The sequence below is a fragment of the Salvelinus fontinalis genome, chromosome 23 (assembly GCF_029448725.1).
Source record: "Salvelinus fontinalis isolate EN_2023a chromosome 23, ASM2944872v1, whole genome shotgun sequence".
NCBI lineage: Eukaryota > Metazoa > Chordata > Actinopteri > Salmoniformes > Salmonidae > Salvelinus > Salvelinus fontinalis.
The window spans coordinates 33,343,665-33,368,406 of record NC_074687.1 but is presented as its reverse complement, the minus strand read 5'-3'; the positions used below and the strand labels follow the sequence as shown (position 1 = coordinate 33,368,406).

General features: G+C 41.6%; 1 protein-coding gene across 3 annotated transcripts; it reads right to left on the bottom strand.

Annotated features, from left to right (window-relative positions):
* Positions 1 to 3,674: 3,674 nt before the first annotated feature.
* Positions 3,675 to 12,859, bottom strand: LOC129821169 (ras-related protein M-Ras-like). 3 transcript variants are annotated; one of them, XM_055878514.1, is made up of 6 exons: positions 12,628 to 12,859; positions 7,666 to 7,883; positions 7,235 to 7,388; positions 6,804 to 6,903; positions 6,074 to 6,153; positions 3,675 to 5,541 (listed from the first exon to the last, which is right to left on the bottom strand). In XM_055878514.1, the coding sequence occupies exons 2-6, from the start codon at positions 7,859 to 7,861 to the stop codon at positions 5,442 to 5,444; spliced, it is 630 nt and encodes a 209-aa protein (XP_055734489.1). In that variant the 5' UTR covers positions 7,862 to 7,883; positions 12,628 to 12,859; the 3' UTR covers positions 3,675 to 5,441. The 3 variants fall into 3 exon arrangements, with proteins under 3 accessions (XP_055734489.1, XP_055734488.1, XP_055734490.1); XM_055878513.1 differs by having other exon boundaries at positions 12,515 to 12,858; XM_055878515.1 differs by lacking the exon at positions 12,628 to 12,859 and adding an exon at positions 11,330 to 11,563.
* Between the last annotated feature and the right edge of the window lie 11,883 nt (positions 12,860 to 24,742).

Here is a 24,742-nt window from a genome sequence, read left to right as displayed (position 1 = left end):
TGAGCAAACGTTTTTGAATGTGTTCATGTTTCAATCCACAAACAAATCTATCCCTTAATGTGTCATTTAGGTTCTCTCCAAACTGGCAATGTTCAGACAGTTTCTTCAACTCTGCTACATATGTACTAACACCCTCCCCCTCATTCTGATCTCTCTTGTGGAAACGAAAACGTTCCGCGATGAGGAGTGGTTTAGGTGATAGGTGATTTTGCAATATCTCCACAATCTCTGTGAATGTTTTATTTGAGGGCTTCAGAGGGGCAGTCAGATCTCTTAGCAAACTGTACGTTTTTGGGCCAATTAAACTCAACAACGCTGGTACTCTCTTGTTATCAGCAATGTCGTTTGCAATGAAGTACTGTTCCAGTCGTTCAATGTAAGTTGCCCAGTTTTCTTGCGTGTCCTCAAACACATCTATTTTCCCGATGCTAGCCATTCTCTTTACCTCAGGCTCCACGGGTCTTTGATCTGCCGCCTCGTTCTCGTTAGCTCTCCCCTCGTCGTCACTGCTTGCTAGCTGTTGTGCTACAGGGTCAAAATCTTCCTCTCTTCCTACGAGCTCCATCTGCATTCGTGATGCACACTGCAGGTAATCATCCTCGTCGCCATTGTAGTGTCTTAGCTCTTATTACTTATTTATATAATAAGAAAGACTCTGAATACAATAAATGGAACTGGAGCTTCACATTTTACTGGAATCAGTTAGAGCCAGAATAACATCGAACAACACTGCGCATGCCCAAGGGTGCTCCATTCTTAAAGGGGACATCAGTAATTAACAGAACATAACAAAGGATATCAAGGATCTGGCAAGATTCTGTATGGAGGAAGGGTCAAGATCCCTCCCAATGTGTTCTCTAATCTCATGAAATTTGAATTATTTTCAGTAATAGACTGGGTGGTTCAAGCCCTGAATGCTGATTGGCTAAAAGCTGTGGTATATCAGACCATATCCAAGCACTCCGCGTTGCGTCGTGTTTACGAACAGCCCTTAGCCGTGGTATATTGGCCATATACCACACCCCCTCGTGCCTTATTGCTTAAATGAACCATCATTGGTACCACTAACCACAATGGCTCATTAATTTGAGTTTTCCAGTGAGCCCACAATGTACTCTCTCTTCTGTATGAGCTGAGAGCAGGCTGCTCTGCATAGATTGAAATAAAATATAATTATAACAAACAGCAGCACAGCTGTTGACATGTGTTGACGGTTGTTGGTTGTTGGTTTGCGGCACACTCTTTCTTGACCGGTAACATTTTGTGTTGTGCAATAATTTATCAAATTAACAGTTAAATGAATAGGTGAATTATTCTGGAGCACAACTGATTACAGTGTAACGGATGAAGTGCTGGCACCTGGAGAGTGTAGCATAGTTAATATGCTACACTGGCTTGGTCACAACTTTCTTTGCTAATTCAACAAAGCAACCACCGTTCTTGTCTATTAAGTTTGACTTCTTGCGTTTTGCACCAGAGCGACACTTGGATACAAGTACACCATGGTCAGATATGTACACAGGCATGATGACACCAAAGACACTTACCTTTCTAAACCTGTGGTGATACCATGGGATGTGAATGCTTTCCACAAGGTTGATGGCAACACCCATTGTGACAACACAATGGCGCCATCACTTGGCCTAATGAGGTAAATACACAACTTAAACCTGTGTACTACAGCCAGCAGCAAGTCCTGTAGCTTACATCAGTCATTGAAATTCATGCAAGTTTGCAACACTATAGTCATAGTTCAAGAAAACCAATAATATTTCTGTGTCAGGTCATGGTCCCTGGCTGGGACAACATGAGCAATTACATTTTAGCCCTACATTTGATTTCTTCATGCATGTTTTTACAGAAATGCCCAACATGGCTTTACTGCTTCTTTCCTTCTCATAATCCCAAAAAAATCAGTTGACTTGGAGAAGTTTTGTATGTTTTTTATGTCTGGTGTCTGACATCTCTTTCCTCAGAGCCCCTCTGAAATATAATCTTCAAAGTCCTCAATATCAGAGGAACTCCTCACCCAGCAGTAGCAGCTTTCATCTGCACATGATTTATTCATTGTCTGTGAAAAGGAAAGATGACACATAGAGAGGCGTGAAGTGTGACATGCTGCATGTAACTGTCTACGTCTCAAATGGCACCCTATTCCCTACATAGTGCACTACTTTTGACCAGGGCCCGTAGGGGGTTCAATGCATTGGTCAATTAACCATTTATTTGGGGATTTTGATGTGTGCTTGGGGTTATTGTCTTGCTGGAAGATCTACTTGCGGCCAAGTTTCAGGCTCCTGGCAGAGGCAACCAGGTTTTTGGTTGACCTACAGCCCCATAACATGAAATATCCACCACCATATTTTATAGTAGGTTTGGTGTTCTTTTCGTCACACACATCTATCTTTTGACGCCAAACCCACCACTTGTTTGCATGGCCAAAGAGCTCTATTTACATGTCATCTGACCATAGCAAAGGTTCCAATCGAAGTGCCAATGTCTTGAACCCCATTGAAAACCTGTGGTTTGAATTGAGGGTAGTCCATAAGTGCAGACAAAGGATATCAAGTATATTAAGATACTGTATGGAGGAATGGTCTAAGATCACCCCAAAGTGTTCTCCAACCTCATAAAACATTTTAGAAAAAGGCACAGTGCCATTATCCTCACAAGGGGAAGTCTTGCGGAGTATTGAAAATGGGTACCTGTTAGAATTCTTTTGTATTAATTGTTAAACAAAATCTCTTTCTCTGAGCAATTGAATTAGTATATATATATAAAAAAAGAACAATAAAGATCAGCATTTGCATTATTTATTTTATGGTATTTTTTGCTAATCTTTGTCAAGGGTAACAATAGTTTTGGATTTGAATTAGTGGAATGGTATCAAATACATCAAACACATGGTTTCCATGGGTTTGTTGCCATTTCATTTACTCTGTTCCACAGTTTAAAAGAAAGTGACACTCAAAATCTATTAATTGGAATCCGATGACAAGGACATTAACTCTAGAGGCTGTATCTATTCCATGGAGAGTAGAGAGCAATATTTTGAAATACAGCATTCTACTGACCCCAGTGAGCCAGCAATATGATTAATACCAGGGGCCTCTGCTGAACAGGTACCTCTGAAGGCTGATATTAGGGAAGGGGGATAGCTAGTCAGTTGTACAACTGAATGCCTTCAACTGAAATGTGTCTTCCGCATTTAACCCAACCCCTCTGACTCACAGGTGCTGCCATAATCGACATGCACATCTTCATCGCCCAGGGATAGGTGGGTTACCTGCCTTTCTCAGGGGCAGAACCACACATTTTTACCTTGTCAGCTCGGGGATTCGATCCAGCAACCTTTCGGTTACTGGCCAAACACTAACCACTAGGCTACCTGCCTTATGCACATCATAATACATATCATTATAAAACAGTCTACTTCAACAGACAAACAGCAGGACACTTCACACCTAAGAGTCAATGGTTTCTGACAGCTGATATTAGTTATGGTCATCACTATACATGTAAAGACAGCGTGCATAAAGTCCAAAATGGCTCCCAATTCCCTATACAGTGCACTACGTTTGGCCAGGGCAAATTTGGGGTGCAACCAGTCTCTTGTAAGAGATTGTTTCCGGGTTCCGAGGTTAAGTAAGCCAAGAACACAGACAGGCACACAGTCAGAGATAGTATCATTTAATTCACAATACTGTATTTCTTTATTCATTATTGAAACCCTGAAGGAAGCTAGATAGAAAGGCAGTGGCCATTGTTTTGTGCCTCATCTTCCTCTAGCTCAGTCAGACACAGCCAGTTATAATACATCATGTTGAGGTAACAGGTACAGTAATAAATTATTAATTATTTTTAAAAAACACTTAGAAGAAATTCAGATCAATAAAAAAAAAGTATCAAACATACTTGATACGATAGCATTGATTTCTTCAGACATCTCTTTTTTTGTTGTAAAATACTGCCAAAGACACCATGTCTGCTGCTTCATACCCTGGGAAGTAGAACTTTCACTGTACCTCTGGGTGAAGTACAGCAGGGTCACTCCAGGATTATGTTCAGTTGGCACCAAACAGATGAAAATGGACTGAAACATGGATTGATTAGTTGGACTTCAATAAAAATAAAAAAAAGTTTCCCATTGCGAACTGTTTTTCTACAGTGTGCCCTACTGAACACAACCCAGGGCTGAGAGCATAGAACACAGGAGGTTGGTGGCACCTTAATTGGGGAGAACAGGCATGTGGTAATGGCTGGAACGAAATAGTATTAAATACATGGTTTCCATCTGTTTGATGCCATCAAATTTGCACCGTTATAGCCATTATTATGAGCCGTCCTCCCCTCAGCAGCCTCCACTGGTATAAACTGTTCTGTCCAACCGACATAAGACAAGCAAATGGGCTACATGGTATTGACATAATTATGATAAGCTCAGTTTTTCCACATTCAGTCAATTTATATTATGCATTCCCTTTCATAATTTGCAATTTTTTCAACACATGCAGATATGAAGGTCAAAATCTATTCAAAGTGCAAAGGTACTTCCTTCATTCAAGGGCAAATTTCTAACCAGGTGTGTATTCATTACATTTTTCAATGGAAATCATTACCATTTAAGAACCCAAACAGAAGCAAACTGACCAAACGGAACAAAACAGGGAGGGACCTACCTGAATTTGTCCAATAGAAAGTGTAGTTTTCGTGCAAAAGTCTTCCGTTTGGAGTTTGCAACAGAATTGGCATAATGAATACACCCCAGATGAACAAGCCCCAAAGTCTTTTTTTTGTTTAGTGCTTTAACAGTACAAGCCATTTCATAGGTATTAAATACTCCATATTAGACAGAGAAATCTAACATCTTGTTGCTTGGAGTAACTGATCCCCTCAACCTACAAACCAGATTCCCCACCAGAAAAATTTAAATAAAAAGTACTAACAGCTACATCCTCCCACTTCTCTTCAGGACCCCAAAGCCAAATCCTCTTATGCCTGTGGCTAGTGCAGATAGAATATACTTCATAATCATCCTCTTTAACGTTTCAGAATTTAACATTCAACACCAGGGAGAACTTACAACCACAACACAAACACTCAGATCATAGGTCCCTAACAACATCTAACGTCACATCTCCCCACCCAGGAGAATACCTTGATGTCCACCTCCATGGAGAGCATCATCACTGCACTGTCTGTAAATCAGTCAGTTTATAAGGAGCTCTTCCTGGAGTGCTTTTTTCTGACCAATCAGGGGAAGCGGGCAGGCAATGATGCCCCTGTAAGACCCCACTTGGGCATGCCTTGGAGTGAGGGGTTTTCTTTGACACCATAACAGTCAACAGTCAGTTCCTTATCTCCCCCAATTCCCCCTCCAGTTGTTGGTTACTGCCAGTGCGCAGTTCTCTCTGACATCAATGCTAGCAGCGGCGACACCATCACAAGATGACACAGTGGACTTTGTGAGAACCCGCAGATCGTTCTCCTCGCCACTTCATCTTCTTCTTCTTCTTCAGGCTCCTCTCTGGGATCTGCTGCCTGCACAGGAGGAAGAGAGAGAAAGACAGAGCAAAATAGAGAGAAGGGATGGGGGAGAAAGAGGGTGTAGGAAAAAAATATATATAATTAGTAGGAAAGGAGGGTATGTAAAGGAAGGAGTAGACAAGAGAATGAAAGGACAAGAGAAGGGAGCGTGAGGGTTAAAATCAGATAGTCTTGCTGCTTGGGTAGCTTGGCTAGAGGGCCTCAAAGTCTTTGTGGAACTCTAAATGCCTAACAAACAGATGAGTGGGCCCTCCAGCAGGATATGACCACACCGAACATCAACACATACTGGATTCCTCTGAAATTACACGTCTGTTCATTCAGGACATAGTTACAGTTTCCCCCCAACCCTTTAACAGACTTTTGCTGGCATTCATGCTATATACAGTATATAGTATGTTTGCAAAGGGAAACCAAAATGGTGGTTCTCTATTAGTCAAGCATGAATTGAATCCAATATTATGATCAAGCCTATACAATTCTTAATACTTAAAACATAGCCATCAAGTCTAGTAGTTTGGCCGACCTTATAACCCTGACTAGTTCATGGAACGCCTTGTCCACATTCATAGGGGGATCCTTGGCACTTGTCTCAATGTATGTGATCTGTGAAAAAAAAACAAACATTGATCAAACATTCTCAGGAAAATGACATAGTACACAAGCAAAAAAATGGAATAGTCTCCGACTTTGCTAGTGCTACAAGGTATACACAAATACTAATGATGCTTTTCCGGCTCATAACAAGAGATACGAATTTTGCAAGTAAAAACAAAATGTAAGCTTAAATCTGCAAACCCAATTTTATACACTCTTACACTTGGTGTCCTCTGAAATAGTGTGTTCTAAAACAGTAAATGCCAAGCTTGGCTATATTTGTGATTTCCCCCCCACCACAGAGCCTCCGTGCAGTCTTTCCCAGAGGCCTATATCACACCCTGTAGCTAACGCCGAGTCAGCGTCCCTGCCTGCCCTGCACAAAAAAAAACTCTCTCCCAGGGACACCAGCCCAGAGCACACAGCCCATAGAACAACCCCAGTCATTGACAACAGCAGTGGGAAAAGGACTTCTACAGGTTCAACTACGGCCCTGACTTTTTCCTGACCATGAAAGACTGGCCAAAATTATCCATTCAAACTTTATCAAGTGTACATTAATCAATTTGGACACTGTACTGCATCAAAAAAGATATTAAAAACAAAGGATTCAGACATCAAGCTGCCCCACTCCTTGTCTGAGCTGACACTGTACTCACATTGTGTTTGGCAGCCATTTCCTGCCCCTGGTCGCTGGTGATTTTGCGGAGGTGAACCAAGTCCACCTTATTGGCCACCAGCACCATGGGGAAGGCCTCCCTGAAGGAGAGCAGAAGGAAGGAGAAGGACTGAAGAGCAGATGCATCTCATTCAACATTACATGTGTACAGTTACACCACTATACAGCTGACAACCTGACTGGAATGTAAACATTGGATGGGGAAGGACCTGTTTGTTTACCTTTGTCGTGAACAAGAGATACAAAAATGAAAGCATGTGTAGATGAACCCTTTACCAGTGAGAGGGTTAGAGGGAACACACAAAAGACTGCGGCAGTAAACCCAGTCGGAGGCATTCGTTACAGTAGCAGCAGTCTCGTGTAGGTGTCTGGCCCATAAGGCACGCATCGTTATCAAGAGCTGGGCCTCACCTGTCTTTGACCCTGAGGATGAGCTGGTGGAAGCGGTCCACATGTTCAAAGCTGGCCTTGTCTGTCACAGAGAACACGATGAGGAAGCCGTCCCCCGTCCTCATGTACTGCTCCCTCATAGCACTGAACTCCTCTTGGCCTGCCGTATCCAGCACTGTGCAATTACACACATACAGGTACCAGTGTTACAGTTTTTACAAGATGCTACTGGGAATCATCTTCTTGCTTATTTTCATATGAATGATTGGAAAAGCAACAAGCTATCAATTGCAAACAAATGCACATATTGTATAGGTCTAAATCTGTGAAACTATATGGGAATACTGTGCCACAAAAGTAAGTTTCATTAAAATTCTAAACATAATTGATAAAGGACACCAGCCCCCCCCCCCCCCAACCCAGAGAGAGACAGTGAGAAAATGTCTCCCTACCATCCAGGATGGCCCACTGTCCATCTATCTCTGTGTGTTTCAGGTAGGAGTCCTCGATGGTTGGGTCGTAGTCAGACACAAAGATCTTCTGGAAGAACTGGATGGTGAGAGCGCTCTTCCCCACTCCACCATCCCCCACCACCACCAGCTTGTACGTGAGGAGGTTGTCGCTAGGCACCGCGCTGCTGGTTGCCATGGTGACAGGCAGCTGGCTATACCTGGAACACAGCAGGAGAGGAGGGAGGGAGAGATGACGAGTATGAGACTGCTGCTGCTAATTCATAGCCAGGCAGACCAGAGTACACAGAACCATGCATCACACACCAGCCCCTCACAGAGAGAACATCAGCTAGCTATCGACACCTCAGTCAATCTCAGCTAGAAGGGCTTGCCGAAAGCGCTGTAGTAAAGAATAGGAAATAGATGTATACAACGTGTAATAAACCAAACACCTGGTGCAGCAGAGTCTTTTAGAAAAAAATGTGTTTACTGTATATGACTGAGCTGGAGAAAACCCCCTGGTCACTGATTGGCTGTCTGTATGAGGAAGTGCCTTGCATAGCCAGCCAGACAGTCAGTGGTGTAACGGCGAGGCTCTCCCTCCTAGTATGTAGGCTATTCCGTTTTCTCCTTATGAGACTGTCAGAATAGCATGGAGCACCAACCACTCTCCCAGCACCATTATGAGCAGGGGAAATACGGTCTAGACATATTGATTACTGTGCTTTGTAATTATGGCTTTCGGAAAGAGAGAGAAAAAAAAATTAACTGTCCGACTTCTCTGAAAGAATAGCCTCTAAAGCAACTGTGGTGGTGCAATTTCACCAGCTTCCACAAAAACTACTCCAAATTCAAATTCACTGAACAGATTGGTTTAATATTCTGTTGCCTGACAACGATTTCCATCTCACACTTTATTTAAAATGGCTGTTTTTCTACTGCGATTTAGTAAGAACCTGGTCCTTCAAAAACATGGACACATTACAGCAAATTCTTTCATGAACCCAATGCTGTATTGGCAAAAGGCAACAGCTTTCACAAGACATGTCAAGCCACTAAGAGAGTGGTTGATAAACAAGAAAAAGCAAACTGAGGACAACTAGCTTGAAAAACAGCACAGACTGTGGTGGTGGTCATCCCCAAACATTAAAAGTATTAGAACTTTCTCCAACAGCAGGATAGCGTGAGGGAATATGCTTGAATGTCTTTGAACATGCCTGACCTCAAGCTGCATAGGACAGGCTAAGGGCAGAGGACAGGCTGTGCATGCATTCAGAGAACACAGCCTTGGCTCAGCCCAGGCAGTGGGTAGAGAACATGGCAGTGGGCCGCAGGAAACAGCTGTCAGCTGGTGACGGCAGCCCTGCCACCTTCCTGCTCGACACAATAGAGGGAAGGAAAGACATTTCCTTCCTCAAGCGGCCCAGTCAGACCCCTGGAGAAGGATATACTGTAGGAGCTCCCTGCCTCCCTCACAAGGGAACAGCTAGCTAGAGGGAACAACCTGCACACCCCAAAACATACTGTACCACTTCATCAGTCAGATGAAGGCCCAAAAAGTTGTCACGTCATAGGCCCAGTCACCCAAGTCATAGACCATTCTCTCTGCTTCCGCACGGCAAGCGGAGCGCCAAGTCTAGGTCCAAAAGGCTCCTTAACAGCTTCTACACCCAAGCCATAAGACCGCTGAACAATTAATCAAAACGGCCACCCACACGATTGCATTGACACCACTTCCCCCTTTGTTTTTACACTGCTGCTACTCGCTGTTAATTGTCTCAAAATGCATGTGAGCCAATCAGTTGTGTTGTGACAAGGTAGGGTTGGTATACAGAAGATAGCCCTATTTGGTAAAAGTTCATTAGAGTTACCAGCCTCAGAAATTGCAGCCCAAATAAATGATTCACAGAGTTCAAGTAAGACATCTCAACATCAACTGTTCAGAGGAGATTGTGTGAATCAGACCTTCATGGTCAAATTGCTGCAAAGAATCCACTACTAAAAGGACACCAATAATAAGAATAGACTTGCTTGGGCCAAGAAACACAAGTGAGACATTAGACCGGTGGAAATCTGTCCTTTGGTCTGACAAATCCAAATTTTGGTTCCAACCGCGGTGTCTTTGTGAGACGCAGAATAGGTGAACGGATGATCTCCGCATGTGTGGTTCCTACTGTGAAGCATGGAGGAGGTGGTGTGATGGTGGGGGGGTGCTTCATTTAGAATTCATGGCACAATTAACTAGCATGGATACCACAGTATTCTGCAGCGGTACGCCATCCCATCTGGTTTGCACTTAATGGGACTATCATCAACAGGACAATGACCCAACACACCTCCAGACTGTGTAAGGGCTATTTGACCAAGAAGGAGAGGGATGGAGTGCTGCATCAGATGACCTGGCCTCCACAATCACCCAACCAGATTGAGATGGTTTGGGATGAGTTGGACTGCAGAGTGAAGAAAAAGCAGCCAACAAGTGCTCAGCATGTGGGAACTCCTTCAAGACGGTTGAAAAAGCATTTCAGGAAAAGCGTTCCAGGTGAAGCTGGTTGAGAGAATGCCAAGCTTGTGCAAAGCTGTCATCATTGCAAAGGGTGGCTACATTTGTTTAACACTTTTGTTTACTACATGATTCCATTTGTTATTTCATAGTTTTGATGTCTTCACTATTATTCTTCAATGTAGAAAATAGTAAAAAATAATAATAATAACTTGAATAGGTGTGTCCAAACTTTTGACTGGTACTGTATATCTTTTTTTACTTTTGTTTATTTAGTCAATATTTTCTTAACCATTTCTTGAACTGCATTGTTGGTTAAGGGCTTGAAAGTAAGCTTTTCACGGTAAGGTCTACAACTGTTGTACTCGGCGCATGTCACATATAACATTTTATTTTAAGTACCGCTGATCACCAACTACATACCATTTCTTACCACTAAAGTCCAGCTCAGATCTGTCTCACTCATCTAGGATTCTCACCTAGGTGCTGACGGCACCTAGGGGGGAGGGAGTGCTGACTGATGCCCTTTAGACAGGAAAACTTACCAATCACATACTGGACATCGCTGTACTCTGAAATGGACAGCTTTGTGCTCGGTACTCTAGACCACGTGTGTCAACTCATCATTTAATCTGATCAGAACTCATGCATTACATATTTTGCTACTAAAAGACTGACTGTACATAACTTGGTAAAGAGTAAGTTGTGACTTGAGATAAGATGCCTCAACAACGTTGGCCTACCTCACCAGGCTGCTGTCAGTGGACTTTGTTGCATTTCATACAGTAACACCTTGTGGGAGTTATTTGGTTGACACAGCTCAATAAACATGCTTCTCTAAAACAAAACAAGAGTTGAAGCTGCTTTGATCAAGTTTAAATTAAAAATGCAGTACCGTCAGTGGCATTTCAAGTTCTTTGATTGAATAACAAGTGAAAAAGCTTCACCATCATGCCACTCTTGTTGCAGAATTATCTGGTGATTTCACTAGGCTATTAATAGTCAGATGAATATGTGTAGCTATATTGATGGATGCCTTATACATCAGACTGTTACCATGGTTACACGATGGCTATTCAGTCTGAAAGAAGTCACCCTAAAAAAAGATGCAAGTCTACATGCTAGAATGTTAAATAAAATTATATTTTTTTAAAAATTTACCGATTGTCCGTGCTGTTGGTCCTTTTGACGGTAAGAACAGGAGCTAAAATGTCCACAGGAAAGTAATATTAATCTGAGTTCTTGGGGCACCAGTCTGTATATGGCTCTGTCAGCTTGTATTTCCGGTTTGCATTTTCCACCTCCTGATGCATTGCACGTGATGCACAATATGTAAACAATAGTAGAAGATAACAGTTAGAGCATTGGGCCAGTAACCAAAAGGTCATTGGTTCGAATACACCAGCTGTCAAGGTGACAAATAGGGTTAAGTGTCTTGCCCTTGAGCAAGACACTTAACCCTAATTTGCAAACTAACAGAACCATATACTGACCAGCAAATTGAAAGTCAGGCTAATAACACTTCCCTGTGGATATTTTGTCTCAGATCACCTCTGACATAAGGAAAAAAGAACACAACAGGTAAAGTATGTCCAAATTAGGTTTATTCAACATTCTGACTTGTAATGGGACTGCTTGGAAATGTTGAGCCTATATGTTAGAGACGAGAGTATAAGTCCTCCTTCCACTCAATTGGATTCTAAAAGGTACTAATATATTGAAGGCTGCATAATGGTGGGTGACCTCATCCTATGATGTGGTGCCTGAAGAATCCTTCAATAGAAATTCTGTAATGATTATAATGTATCTATTCATACATGCCTAGTTGAAAAGGCTAGTGTGAAGTATAAACATTGTAACAAAGTAGCTAAATGTATCAATAGAGTTTGCTCTTGTGATGTTTCATTTCATCCCCTGCAAATTATGATAATTCTAACGGAAAGTAGATTAAACACTACTAGGCAACGGGTTACTTCCTGACAAAACTTGACAAGATTATTCTCATGTTAACTAAATCAGTGATGTATAGGAACCGCTGTAAAGTTACCGCCATTGGATAAAGGATTTTTGTTGCTTCTTGAATGTCAAATATTTTAGAGAAGTTTGCTGCATCAAGCAATTTCCGCAAATGAAATATTGGCGTCCATTTCTTGAACCAGAGGCCCCGCAATGTTACAATGTTGTAAGAAATTTAGTCCTCAGTTAAATTGCAAAAACCCAAGTCAAATTAGATAAATATTTACCAAAGCACAGTACAAAACTTGATAAGATTTACCAAGAATGTTTAAGTAGCTGCGATGTGGTGGCAGCCTAAAACGAACGACGACAATTTCAACAACAACTTACCAATATTATATGATATCCGTTGCCGTGTAAGAACGCTCCAGAAACCACTTCACACACAAATATTCCCCATCCCTCTCTCTGTCCGTTACCTCAAATCATTGCCATCATTTTACCTTTGTGACCGGAATGCGCCTCACATAACCGCGATTCAATCCGCTATGTAGCAAATCTTTATATTGCAACAGCTGATACTAAAAATAGAACGGCCTCATAGGGGTGGACACTTGTTGGTTAAAAATGTGTTCCTTCTTCATCATGTCATGATTGATATAAAAATGTAGTCTACATGTAAAATCATTTAAGCCTTCACAAGAATACACTTTTTTTTTTAAATGCCAAAATCAGTTGATTTGTTTTTTGGAATGCCCCTTTTTGAGAAAGTGGACTGTTCCGGTTTGTCGACGCCCCCCCAGACTGGTTTAAAGACATGCTTTTGTCTAAATCAGGAATGGGCCCTTTTTGTAGCCCCCAAATGTTTGTCTCTGCCACATGGCAAAATTAGTAATTATTTGAAATTAGTTATAAACTACAAAATCTTCTCTCAGTTATAAAATTACAAAATCTTTTCTCCGACCCATGTCAAGATGTGTAGAATTGCATGAAATTAACTTTAAAACATTTTTATTTTCTCTCCGCTGTCAAGAGGTGGAACGCTAAAATGTTTTACTCGCAAGTTTATCTTAGGGCTAGGGTATGTACAGATGTGGGTACACAGACCGGCAAGCCGCTGCTACCCCTCATGATCAGTTCAGATTTCTTTATGGCCCCCACACCCATCAAAGTTACCCATCCCTGGTCTAAATTCTAAGGCGGCGTCTCTTCGAATGAACATCAATATAGCTTTTGTAATTATTTTATTGACCATGAGACTTGATTAGTGGCAATTACAATCAGTAGTCTAATTCATTCTATTTATATGGTGCACCCATCGCTAAATTCATGAATTATAGCCTATTGCTCAACTCAAGATCTCTCATAATGCATCACATGAAATGTATAAGGTGAATCATATGTGAGACTCAGATTACACTGATCATGAAACAAATAATAGAGGTATATGAATACTTCCTATTTAAAAGGCAAAATAGCCTTTTAGCCTAAATAGCCTGCTTGACAAAAACTGGGTTTCAGCTAGAATAGAGCTCAGGTGATAGGATCAGATTAATCAAGAGTGTGCATGTGTGTGTGTGTGTGTGTGTGTGTGTGTGTGTGTGTGTGTGTGTGTGTGTGTGTGTGTGTGTGTGTGTGTGTGTGTGTGTGTGTGTGTGTGTGTGTGTGTGTGTGTGTGTGTGTGTGTGTGTGTGTGTGTGTGTGCGCATGCACGCAGTAAGATAGGACAGATTAAAAAAATTATGATATTTTTCTCTCCATACTTCCTCTAAACAACATTTATACTGAAAAAATATATATAAACGCAACATGCAACAATTTCAACGATTTAACAGAATTACAGTTCATGTAAGGAAATCAGTCAATTTAAATAAATAAATTAGGCCCTAATCTATGGATTTCACATGATTGGGCAGATCCACAGCCATGGGTGGGCCTGGGAGAGCATAGGCCCACCCACTTAGGAGCCAGGGTCACCAACTTGGGAGCCAGGCCCAGTTAGTTTTTTCCCACTTAAGGGCTTTATTACAGACATAAATACTCCTCAGTTTCATCAGCTGACCGGGGTGTCTGGTCTCAGACAATCCCAGAGGTGAAGAACCCGGATGTGGAGGTCCTGGGCTGTCATGGTTACACATGGTCTGTGGTAGTGAAGCTGGTTGGACGCACTGCCAAATTCTCTAAAACGATATTGGATGTGAAATATGGCAGAGAAATTAACATTAAATTCTCTGGCAACAACTCTGGTGGACATTCGAGCAGTCACTCTTGTGGCAGTCTACCATGAGGACAGCCACCCTTGTGTTCCTCTGTGTACCATATTCATGTGCCTAGGCTGGGCAATTACAATCTCACCCCCTGCATTGTTTTATATTGTGTCCACTACATGAAAAACAAACAAAGCCCGAGGCGAACAAGATGTGGGAACATAAGCACCCTAAACCTTGGGAATACTGATTGGAGATCAGATGATGTTCCTGCCACTGTTCACACTGTAACACATACTATATTTTACTCACAATTCTGTTGAGTGGTATGAATTTATAATGTTAGTTTTATCTTCAATTTTAGAGCTGTTGAAATTGCAGTAATTGTTTCTTACAACAAAAACATACACCAATATCACAATAGATATGGTCAGATATTGTCATGTTTACAAACATGCTTTTCTCAGAGTAGGTCAACATGAGCTGGTCATCAAAGAGAAATTACTGAAAATATATTTTATGAATTTTTATCTTAAAAGTCCATGGAGCTTCATCTTCTCAGGGCTCAACTGTAAAACACACACACACACACACACACACACACACACACACACACACACACACACACACACACACACACACACACACACACACACACACACACACACACACACACACACACACACAGGGATTTGTACCATTAAGTGGTTATTAATGGTGGGGTGCAGACCTGTGGCAGGGAAGGTGGCAGCAATAGGATCGATGTGATTGTGAATAATCTGATGGGGTAGGGGTGCTGTGCTGCTTGAAATCAGGATTGGCTTCATAAATAAGTCATACATTAGATGCTGTTGCTGCCTTTTACATGACTCATTACAGTGGCTAATGGGCATGAAATGAAATGGACAGCTCTCCCTCTCTTGCTGTGTGCAGCGGTTCCTGGAACATCTCATATTGATGTTCTTTAGTTAAGTGTGAGGGGGGGCTCACTCAAGCCTCAAGCGTTAGTGCTTGTCAGGCGTACCGGAAACAAATTATCTATTCAACGCTTACTGTTTTCCAGTAAACTGCCATTCCCCTTTATTCTTATGTAATTATGAGTAGATACACTGAGTGTACAAAACATTAAGAACACCTTCATAATGTTTTCCTTTTGCCCTCAGAACAGCCTCAATTTGTCAGGGCATGGACTCTATAAGGTATTGAAAGCGTTCCACAGGGATGCTGGTCCATGTTGACTCCAATACTTCCCACAGTTGTGTCAAGTTGGCTGGATGTCCATTGGGTGACAGACCATTCTTGAAAAAACGGGAAACTGAAAAACCCAGCAGTGTTGCAGTTCTTGACACAAACTGGTGCGCCTGGCACCTACCACCATACCCTTTTCAAAGGCACTTAAATCTTTTGTCTTCCCCATTCACCCTCTGAATGGCACGCATACACACAATCCATGTCTCAATTGTCTCAAGGCTTAAAAATCCTTCTTTAACCTGTCTCCTCCCCTTCATTTACACTGGTTGAAGTGAATTTAACAAGTAACATCAATAAGGGATCATACTGTAGCTTTCAGCTGGATTCACCTGGTCAGTCTATGCCATGGAAAGAGCAGGTGTTTTAATGTTTTGCACACTCAGTGTATAATAGCAGGATACTACACCCTTCTCTATCCTCGAAAGAGATTTTGGTCATAAAAATATTTTGGAAAATGAATACAAAACAGAAACAATAATCCCTCGGACAGCTCTGATACTGGGAACCCATGTTCGGAACAACATCATGAAAAGACAGAGACTAAAGAGGTCTTGGAAACCTCAAAAACTGGTTTTCCTGTTTAACAAATGGAGAGGTTCACTATAGACTTCGCATTTGTAAATTATTTGGAGGCAATCATGTTCAAAGGGCGCTAGATTGACCGATTGATCTTCACTCAAACTGATTGATTGCTCAACCGATGAAGCAAGAGGTGATCTTAATTTGATTATTGATTTAAATTTTACATACGTGTGTGTGAGGGACATATTTCTGAGACTGTGCTAACTTACAAAATTGTTTTGATTTTAACAACATAACCCTTTGGACAAATCATGCTTTATTTAGGCGCTATTTTCAAGTACCCCTGACTGCAGTGTGCAGTTCAGGGCGGAGTCAACATTTGACTCCACTCACATTTGACCCCGCCCACCGGTGTTTTTTTTGTCCATCTGAGGTTTGAAAGTCACACACTGGAAACAAACACACATGTTTGTGCAAGTCACACGTTGAATACAAACGTATTTCATTTTTGAAGATCGTAAGAAATATTATAAAGTGGTACCAGCACATGTGTTGTAACACTTTTTGCTTCATGCTATATTTGAGACAAGCTGTCACGTTCTGACCTTAGTTCCTTTTTTATGTCTTTGTGTTAGGTTGGTCAGGGCGTGAGTTGGGGTGGGTAGTCTATGTTCCTTTTTCTATGTTATTGTATTTCTGTGTTTGGCCTGGTATGGTTCTCAATCAGAGGCAGCTGTCGATCATTGTCTCTGATTGAGAATCATACTTAGGTAGCCTGTTTTCCCCATTTTGGTTGTGGGTGTTTATTTTGTTTTAGTGTCTGTTCACCTTGCAGAACTGTTTTGTTTTCTCCTCGTTGTTATTTTGTGTAGTGTTCAGTTTACTATTAAATTATGACTAACACATACCACGCTGCATTTTGGTCCTCTTCTCCTTCACCAGACGAGAATCGTTACACAAGCTACTGATATTGTTCCAGTGAACAACAGACTTGTTACATATGTCATGTACTGTTAAAATTGTGTTGATAAATGTTATAACTTTGTAATTATATTATTTAATTGAGCATATATATACAGTTACTACCTATCCTGATTTATAATGCTATTTACTTTCCTCATGAGAATGGAGCAGACAATACCATATAGACATACTGACAAGCTGAATGTATTTTGTACATTAAGTTATACCAGGTCCAGTAAAGAGATCATGTCATCTTTACTAAACAACATAACACAATTAACAACTGAAACAATAAACACAGAAGACAAAAACAAGGTAAGACCACTCAAAAATGGCTTCACTGCTGCTCCTCAAGAGGCAAAGACAGTCATTTTCTTGTTGTCAACTGCCTCCACATAGAACATCTCTCTGTGACTGGAACGAGAACGTGAATGGTTCCTTGAGGAGAATATTTTCATCTTCATCCACTCTTCACCGTAGTTCTTTAAGGGTTGTAATGCGGTCTTCCCCGTCCATCCCAATTACACTAGGGAGGGAAACGGTGCCTTTAAATGGTTGGAGTTCACACCACCTTGCTGCCTCTAGGGTGTCCCTTAGAAGAACAACTTCTTCCTTGAAGAAAAAGGAAGAATAAATATTAATAGTGCCTCATTGGGTGATCAAGACAAATTACACCCCACTTTCACAATACCACCATGCAAACAAAAGCCACTATTACTAAAGGGGTTTTCAGTGATATCTATAACTACTCAATAAGTCATTCAAATTATCTGTTTGGTAGTATTTGGCATGAGAGGGTGAGTAGGCTATTAAGAAGGAAAACATGAACTGAGAGCTCTAATTTTCAACTTTATAGTAGCCTAAGTATTTCAGTAAGCACAACATATTTTCAGAATGATATGTTCTCACCTGTAATGCATTCCTTATCATCAGGCATAACTGCAGAAACAGGATTATGTGGTCAAAGTTGTGGACACCATCCTTCAACTCCTGGTACCTGTAGATCATGCCACAGTTCAGGTATGACCTTCTGTAGGTTGATATGCCTACAGAAAATTCAACCAAAGGTGTTAAATATTCTATGCATGCCTTTTGAGACTAATATAATTTTTTCTTCTATTTTTCTTTGTATGTGGGAATCATGTACTGTTTGATCATAAGGATGTTAGAAGCTAGAATCAATGAAAGAACTATGATATTACTGACCTTCAACTACACCTGTGGTTGTCAGAATCCTCCCCTTTGCAGTGATCAGTAGAGGGTCGAGTATGTAATCACACTCCTTGCATCTGGCCTCTTTTGGGATCAGGTGCTTCGGAAAGCCACTCGATATCTTTCCATCTCTTGACTGCTTTATGACAGCCTGGGGGAGTTCAGCAGGTAGTTTTTTATTTGCCATGGGGTAGTTCACCATCCGTGCTACACCTTTATCACTTGGTGGATAATTCTCCTATTTCGCTTCACTTGTATCCTGTTCTGTGGTGTGCTGTGGTGGAAGGTTTCTCTCTTCTGTGGTTTTCACCCTCCTACATTTTTTTTTAAATTTTTGTCGATGGTCCACCAACAGTCAGCTGGAGAGACAGGGGCACACCCTCAGTATCTGCCTCGCGTTGACGCCTTGCGCTCCTCACTAAACCATATATTCTCGACCATTGTCACCAAGGCCTCCTCTGTCAAAGTCACTGTTGTGTTGGCTGCACGTGGGCAGTACAATAAGGAACGTATATGCTGACATTCAAAAGGCAGCATCCTACACCTTAAAGCAAAGTCAGCATTAGGACGACATTGGTCAACCTCACACATAAAATTCTGTGTGGGTCCCCAAGTATTTTTCACAACATGTATGGGTGTTGCTGGACCAGAAAATGTATTTTCGACTGCAAACACACCATTTCTCACATTAATGCGCTCACATGCCAAAAATCTTTCCTTGGACACCATTTCAAAGCAATGTGTGTGCTTTCTTCATAAATGTGTTTTGAAGTTTTTCTTATTTAACTTCAGTTTGCAGTGTGGACAAGTTACAATGACTTTTCTTGAGTTGCCATGTATGTTGGGACCAGGTGATTTAGGGAGCCGTATCTGAGTTGTATGGAATGCAGTGGATGCTACTGGTTGCTCTTTAAGGTCCTCTGTGTGCTCTTGAGGGACATCTGGGTGCTCTTGAGGGGCCTCTGGGGACTGTTTAAGGACCTCTAGGTGCTCTTGAGGGGCCACTGGATGCTGATGGTATGTCAGGTGCTTCAGAAACTGCTCTGTTGATTATTGTTGCCATGCAATAACAACACTGAACGTGTGTCACATTTCTACAACTGAAGCCACACTTTATGATTGTGAACTCTGAAAGAGAGGAATAACAGTAAAGTAACAAGTTATAAAATGACATTAAATACACTGATGTAACTGAAAAAATAGGGCAAATCAAAAAACGTGAACGTCAAATATATTCAATAAACAAAGAAAGAAATATTACCTCTGTGTCTCACTGAAGCATGACCTTTGATGTGGTTGTTGACCATATTGTTCAGCCTTATATGTGCAGAAGGGGCAGTAATGAAGTTGACTGCTGCTGCATTTTTACATTTTGGGACTCTCGCCCTCCAATAACACACTAATGTGTCTCTATACAGCAAAGAAAATAAGTATAGACATAAAAGGCATGATAATTAGAAAGGCATAAAATAAGCAATAGGCATTTAATTTAATTATTGTATATACTATGTGTAGGCTGTCTGTAACTTAGGGAATGGCCGTCGGCATCAACGATACACATTTAGAGCCAGCCAAACACAACAAGGCATACATTGAAGAAACACAGAAAATCAACGATCAAATCGATTACATAACTGTACATGTAAACCTAGGCTTACTGCTCATGAAGGCAAATTTGTCCAGATAAGATTCATTGTAAGCAATTAGCTAGCTCACGTGCAAATGGGTGCTATTTAACACTCTGCTAACATCGGTCCGGTAGTTGGTTATATAAAAAAATACCACTGCACTAGTATAACATGAATATTACAAAGCACATTATGCATAATGACCGCCTCACTTCCATGGTTTATATTTTTATCCATGTAGGCTAGGTTCGATTAACATTCGCTTTCGTTGACGTTGATACCTTCGACGTGAACCTCAACTTGGGTGACCTTGAAGGAGATGAGAAGGGTTTGGGTTAAACACATTAGACTCAGCCCACATTGAGTCCGACACCGAACAGCACACTGCAGTCAGGGGCTTCTCAATATTTTATTGATTGGTTTGTGTTTCAAGTTAGACCCATAATAACCCATGATGTTCAGTAACTTTCTCGACTAATAATAATAATATTTCTCGACTACATTCAATGATTAGTCAGATCATTAGCAGTAGGATTTGCATTAGTCAAACGTTTTCCATCCACTGGTGTTTTGAAGTTTTGATGTAGGCTACAAACATCCAACTGAAAAGTAAAGGCTTAATAGATACAGAAAATCCATAGTCAAATTAGGGAGAGCTCCAAAGGTTACCACTAGACTTGACACCCTGAATTTGACACCCTTCACAATAACACCATTTAACAGCCTTTACATTTGTCACCATGGCAACCAGAGCTTCTTTCGCTATCATTAAAATCAGTGGAGGCTGCTGAGGGGAGGACAGCTCATAATAATGGCTGGAATGGAGTCAATGAAATGGTATCATACACATCAAAGACGTGGTTTCCATATGGTTGATACCACTCCATTGACTCCATTCCAGCCATTATTATGAGCCGTCCACTCCTCAGCAGCCCCCACTGATTAAAATACATCTTACTCCATCTGCCCTGCTCGCATGTGTTCCCTGTTGCCTAGTGACCTCTCTCAGTTTAATGAAAAGGGGATTATGAGAAAGATGTGGTCTTAAGGTGATCTGGTGTCCATATTAATGTTGGCCTGGTAGACTAGAAAGAGGCTGTAATGTAGAGCTCTGGTCTTAAGACCACTGGGGCAAAGAGCAAGACAAAGATCTAGAGACCTTTGTGTGAGGAACACAAAAACCATTCTAATACCAGCATGCTTAATGGGAATGGGTAACCTGCCTCTTTTGACTGTTCCCTTTTCAAGGGAAGGGAGATTTCCAAATTGCTGCTGGTGCCAGTTGCCATGGAGACAGAGGCGCTTTCTCTCTTGGAGTGGATCATAGCCTCTTGCTCTTTTTGTGTAGATTCACTACCGTTCAAAAGTTTGGAGTCACTAAGAAATGTCCTTGTTTTTTTTAAAGAAGAGCACATTTGTTTGTCCATTAAAAAAAATGTCAAATTGATCAGAAATACAGTGTAGACATTGTTAATGTTATAAATGACTATTGTAGCTGGAAACGGCAGATTCTTTATGGAATATCTACGTAGGCGTACAGATGCCCATTATTAGCAGCCATCCTGTGTTCCAATGGCATGTTGTGTTAGCTAATTCAAGTTTAGCATTTTAAAAGGCTAATTGATCATTAGAAAATCCTTTTGCAATTATGTTAGCACAGCTGAAAACTGTTGTTCTGATTAAAGATGCAATAAAACTGGCCTTCTTAAGACTAGTTGAGTATCTGGAGCATCAGCATTTGTCGGTTTATTACAGGCTCAAAATGGCTAGAAACAAAGAACTTTCGTCTGAAACTCGTCAGTCTATTTTTGTTCTGAGAAATTAAGGCTATTCCATGCAAGAAATTGCCAAGAAACTGAAGATATTGTACAACACTGTGTACTACTCCCTTCACAGAACAGCACAAACTGGCTCTAACCAGAATAGAAAGAGGACTGGGAGGCCCCGGTGCACAACTGAGCAAGAGGAGAAGTACATTAGAGTGTCTAGTTTGAGAAACAGTCCTCAACTGGCAGCTTCATTGAATAGTGCCCGCAAAACGCCAGTCTCAACATCAACAGTGAAGAGGCGACTCCGGGATGCTGGCCTTCTAGGCAGAGTTGCAAATAAAAAGTAATAGCCGATAAAAATAAAAGATTAAGATGGGCAAAAGAACACAGACACTGGACAGAGGAACTCTGCCTAGAAGGCCAACATTCCGGAGTCGCCTCTTCACTGTTGACGTTGAGACTGGTGTTTATGTATTTATGCCAGCAGCATACCACCCTGCATACCACTGCTGGCTTGCTTCTGAAGCTAAGCAGGGTTGGTCCTGGTCAGTCCCTGGATGGGAGACCAGATGCTGCTGGAAGTGGTGTTGGAGGGCCAGTAGGAGGCACTCTTTCCTCTGGTCTAAAAAATATCCCAATGCCCCAGGGCAGTGATTGGGGACACTGCCCTGTCTAGGGTGCCGTCTTTCGGATGGGACGTTAAACGGGTGTCCTGACTCTCTGAGGTCACTAAAGATCCCATGGCACTTATCGTAAGAGTAGGGGTGATAACCCCGGTGTCCTGGCTAAATTCCCAATCTGGCCCTCAAACCATCATGGTCACCTAATAATCCCCAGTTTACAATTGGCTCATTCATCCCCCTCCTCTCCCCTGTAACTATTCCCCAGGTCGTTGCTGCAAATGAGAACGTGTTCTCAGTCAACTTACCTGGTAAAATAATGGTAATAAAATAAAATAAAATGCCTGTGTTGTCTGTTGCCAGTTCGTCTTGTTTGTCAAGTCAACCAGCGTTTTTGCCTCAGCTCCTGCTTTTCCCAGTCTCTTTTTCTCGCCTTCCTGGTTTTGACCCTTGCCTGTCCTGACTCTGAACCCGCCTGCCTGACCACTCTGCCTGACCCTGAGCCTGCCGACCTGTACCTTTGCCCCACCTCTGGATTATTGACCTCTGCCTACCCTGACCCTGAGCCAGCCTGCCGTTCAGTACCGTTGCCCCACCTCTGGTTTACTGACCCCTGCCTGCCTTGACCTGTCTATTGCCTGCCCCTGTCGGATTATTAAACCATTTGTTTATTCGACGTTGTCTACATCTGGGTCTGACCTTCATACCTGATATATGTAGGCCCATGGTACATATTTTAACTTTGTTTGAGAAAAGCTAAGAGATTGGTTAAGATGACTGAATTATTAATAAATAAGGAAATCAGATTGTACATGTTCATTTAAATCCTTTGTAAATCCACTTCATAATGGCCTATCAACTTGACACTTTTTAGGGTCATCAAACACAAAAGGATGTGGACACCTGCTTGTCGAACATCTCATTCCAAAATCATGGGCATTAATATGGAGTTGGTCCCCCCTTTGCTGCTCTAACAGCCTCTACTTCTCTGGGAAGGCTTCCACTAGATGTTTGAACATTGCTGTGGGGACTTGATTCCATTCAGCAACAAGAGCCTTAGTGAGGTCGGGCACTGACTTTGAGCAGTTATGCCTGGCTCGCAGTCGGCGTTCCAATTCGTCCCAAAGGTGATCAATGGGGTTGAGGTCAGGGCTCTGTGCAGGCCAGTCAAGTTCTTCCACACCAAGCTTAACACCACTCCAGCCGACGCTTGGCATTGCACATGGTGATCTTAGGCTCGTGTGCGGCTGCTCGGCCAAGGAAAGCCATTTCATGAAATTCCCGACAAATAGTTATTGTGCTGATGTTGCTTCCAGAGGCAGTTTGGAACTCGATAGTGAGTGTTGCAACTGAGGACAGACCATTTTTACGTGCTTCAGTACCCGGCGAACCCGTTCTTTGAGTTTGTGTGGTTGTGTGGCCTACCACTTCGCGGCTGAGCCATTGTTGCTCTCAGACATTGCCACTCCACAATATCATCACTTACAGTTGATTCGGGCCGCTCTAGCAGGGCAGAAATTTGACGAACTGACTTGTTGGAATCCTATGACGGTGCCACGTTGAAAGTCACTGAGCACTTTAGTCAGGCCATTGTATTTTTTAAAATAAGGAAACTATTAACAATTCACTTTTTTGACTATGTAACACTAATGCTTAAAATAATCAAAACAATATTCTCACGGACAAAGTTAGATTCACTCCAAATTTGGTCTTTGGATTCATCACAATAGTTCCAAAAGACTTTAAGAAAATAACGTTGTTGCATTCAAAAATGGGCACACTATACTTCGATAATATGCTAAAATACTTATTCTCATGAATTATAGGATCAAATGTAGGCCCATGGTAGATGTTTTAACTTGGTTTGAGAAAAGCTATGGGATGGTCAAAATATGACTGACTTATTTGCAAATATCAGATTTTACATTTAAACCACTTTAAATCCACTCCACAGTTGCCTATCAACTTAAAACGTATCACGCTATCATGGACGTCCCTAAGATGAACCACACTGAATATGGTATTGATATCTAAAAAAACAAGGAAACTATAAACCACTCATTCTTTGCATATTTAACGCTAATGGTCAAAATCATCTTCTCCTCATGAACCATACATCATATTCACTCCAGATGTTGTATTTAGACTCATGATTGCACATTAAGAAGATAGTTCCTACATAATAGAGAGCTTGCTTTGATATCCAACTGATCTTCTGTCCTTTTTGTCATCCTGTGAACCCCGTTCATTGCTGCTCACAGCTATGTTTTTAAATGGCATTTTCTGCATTCTCCAACAACACCATTGAAATGTAATAACAGTTCGTATGTATTTTGACACGTTTTGAGCTCTTCCAAGGAGCACATCATTACAGCTCAGGTATGCCCAAAGTATGCCTCCTTGTGGTGAAGTTTATTAGCTCGACTCGTATAAAAAAATATTCCAG

Excerpts from the sequence above, each read along its gene's own strand:
- LOC129821169 (XM_055878514.1), bottom strand. The coding sequence starts at position 7,861 with ATGGCAACCAGCAGCGCGGTGCCTAGCGACAACCTCCTCACGTACAAG. Across the intron at positions 6,904-7,234 it reads ATCCTCAGGGTCAAAGACAG|GGAGGCCTTCCCCATGGTGC; the intron begins GTGAGGCCCAGC and ends GCTCTCCTTCAG. Across the intron at positions 5,542-6,073 it reads GAACTAGTCAGGGTTATAAG|GCAGCAGATCCCAGAGAGGA; the intron begins GTCGGCCAAACT and ends CCTCCTGTGCAG.